Here is a 2,155-nt window from a genome sequence, read left to right on the forward strand (position 1 = left end):
GCCAGCACAGCCCGGCACCCTGGCCGGGGCCCGACCCCCGTGCTGCCGACTGTCCCCGCCGCCCCGCTGCTCAGTGCCATCGGGAGAGTGAGGGGCCACCTTTTCTGTTTCAGACAGATCTCGCGGGAGGACAAGAACTGGGAGACCAACATCCAGGAGCTGCAGAGGAAGGTGCGAGGCGCCTGGCTCCGCTCGGGGTGGGGGTGGGGGTGGGGGGTCGAGCCCTCCGCCTCGTGAGAGGCTGCGCCGAGTCACCGCCCATCTCGCTCCCGGGGACGAGAGTGTTTTCCAGGGGCGAGAGGGGGCAGCACCTTCCACGCTCGGCTGTGCGCCCACAAACTGAAGGCTAAGCTCCATGTTCCCTCTGTGACCGAGGTCCCTGTGCCCCTTCGTTTGGGTGGGCCGGTGCCGGTGGCCCCTGAGCCCAAAGGCAGGTCCATGGGGCCCATTTCTCAGATGACAGACGCCCGGGTCGGGTTGGCTTCGGGGACGGAGGGGGCGTGTGCTCCGTCCACGGCTCTGACTCGAGCTGAGGCTCCTTCGGGTGACTCTGCTCATCTTCCTGCCCCAGTGGATGCCCTCGGCCCACCTAAGGACACATCGCGTCCCTCTCCTGGCCCAGAGGGCTCCACTCCGGGTCCGGGAGGACTCACCGTGGGTCTGTGGGGTTCCAGTCCACGCACTTCCCTCCCAGGAGAGGCTGCTCGCCTGCTCTGGTTGTCGACTTGTGCCAGGAACATATTGACCTTGGGCGACGGGAATGCAGCCGGGGGCGCCCTGGGGTTGTGTGTTCTCTGGGGGTCTGGTCTGTGGTTCCTGCTCCCAGGCTGTGTCCCACCCTGACCCTCAGGGTCAGGGAAGGAGAGCGCGGCCTTGACACTCCTGGGCCCAGGTGTGTGCCGACCCTGCCTGCCTTGCCAGACCGTGTCGCCCCCGGTGTGAGCCGGGCAGAGTGTGGCCCTGTCCCTGGGCGGCAGCGGTGAGTTCTCGCCTGTCTCTGTCTGCCTCGTTCTAATGCTGGTAGACACAGACGCAGACAGACAGACAGACAGACAGACAGACGTGTGGTGGGGCCTGGGACACAGCACGGTCCTCGGTGCACACTGGAACGCGGGTCACAGGGGCCCGGCTGGGTGGGGCAGGATGACGCGGTGACATCTGTGTATGTTCGGGGACCTCGTCCTCGCCCCAGCCCCATATGGCCAGGGCCCCCGGAGCTTGGGGGACATCCCGTCTGGCTCTGTGACTCAGGCCTGCCAGCCGTAGGTCTAAGACTCGGAGCTAACGGAGGCGCTTCAGGCAGTGCGCCTCCCATCCCACTGGGCCAGCTCCTTCCAAGGTCCCCGTGAGCATCCCGTGAGGGCCCAGCGCGGACCCTCAGCAGGATCCGTGTCGTTGCAAGGACGCGTTAAGCACCTGTGTCGCGGGAGGGGGCGGACCTGAGGACACCTCCAGGCCCGAAGACCCGTCCCTGGAGGCCCCGTGCCCTCTCCCCAGTGGCTCTGCCACCGTCTCACCTGATGCTGGCAGTGGGGCCGGGAACAGCTCAACGCGTTCGCACCGCACCTTAAACTTCCCGGTTCACTTTTCACGAAGTTCGAATGCCCGGATCCGGTCCGCACGGTTCCCTGTGGCATTTCCCCGCCGTCGCCTCTCAGGCTAGAGTCGCGTGTGCTTCACCCTAAGGAGAGGGTGCGGGGTCCGGTCGCGTCGGCGGTGGGGGCTCATGGCGGGCACGGAAGGCGACTTTCTCCCACAGCACAGGGTCTCCGACGGCGTCCTCCTCGCCAAGTGCCTGCTGGTGCTGGGGCTCGTCATCCTCATGTTCTTCTTCAGCTCGTTCGTCCCCGGCGTTCATCTCGGTCTCGGTGAGTCCCTCTGTCGCTGGGTCCCGGTCGGAAGGGAGCCTGTCTGCACGGCCTCGGCTTTGTCTCCTGGGGGAGGGGGACGCATGCCCGGCCCCGCGGTCTCGGCACCCTGGTTCCCAGCCCCTCCCGGGCCCCGCGTCAGAAGGGACACGGAGCGCAGCAGGGTCACCACCCCTGTCCCACGCGGGAACCACAGCTCAGTCTTCCCGGAGGAGAGACGCGACCCTGCAGTGTGTGCCACCGACCTGCCGATGACTCGAGGGACCGTGAGAGGGCCACGTGGCCCC

The 2,155-nt window shown here is 67.1% G+C and overlaps 1 protein-coding gene across 1 annotated transcript in view; it reads left to right on the forward strand.

Annotated features, from left to right (window-relative positions):
* The window catches only part of OCA2 (OCA2 melanosomal transmembrane protein), a 39,162-nt gene that overhangs the window by 15,322 nt on the left and 21,685 nt on the right, over positions 1 to 2,155 (forward strand). Inside the window, exons 12-13 of the mRNA XM_025043518.1 lie at positions 114 to 171; positions 1,760 to 1,868. Of these exons, the coding sequence (XP_024899286.1) occupies positions 114 to 171; positions 1,760 to 1,868 (167 nt within the window). The remainder of the gene's footprint in view (positions 1 to 113; positions 172 to 1,759; positions 1,869 to 2,155) is intronic.

This window comes from Pteropus alecto, unplaced genomic scaffold, assembly GCF_000325575.1.
Source record: "Pteropus alecto unplaced genomic scaffold, ASM32557v1 scaffold102, whole genome shotgun sequence".
NCBI lineage: Eukaryota > Metazoa > Chordata > Mammalia > Chiroptera > Pteropodidae > Pteropus > Pteropus alecto.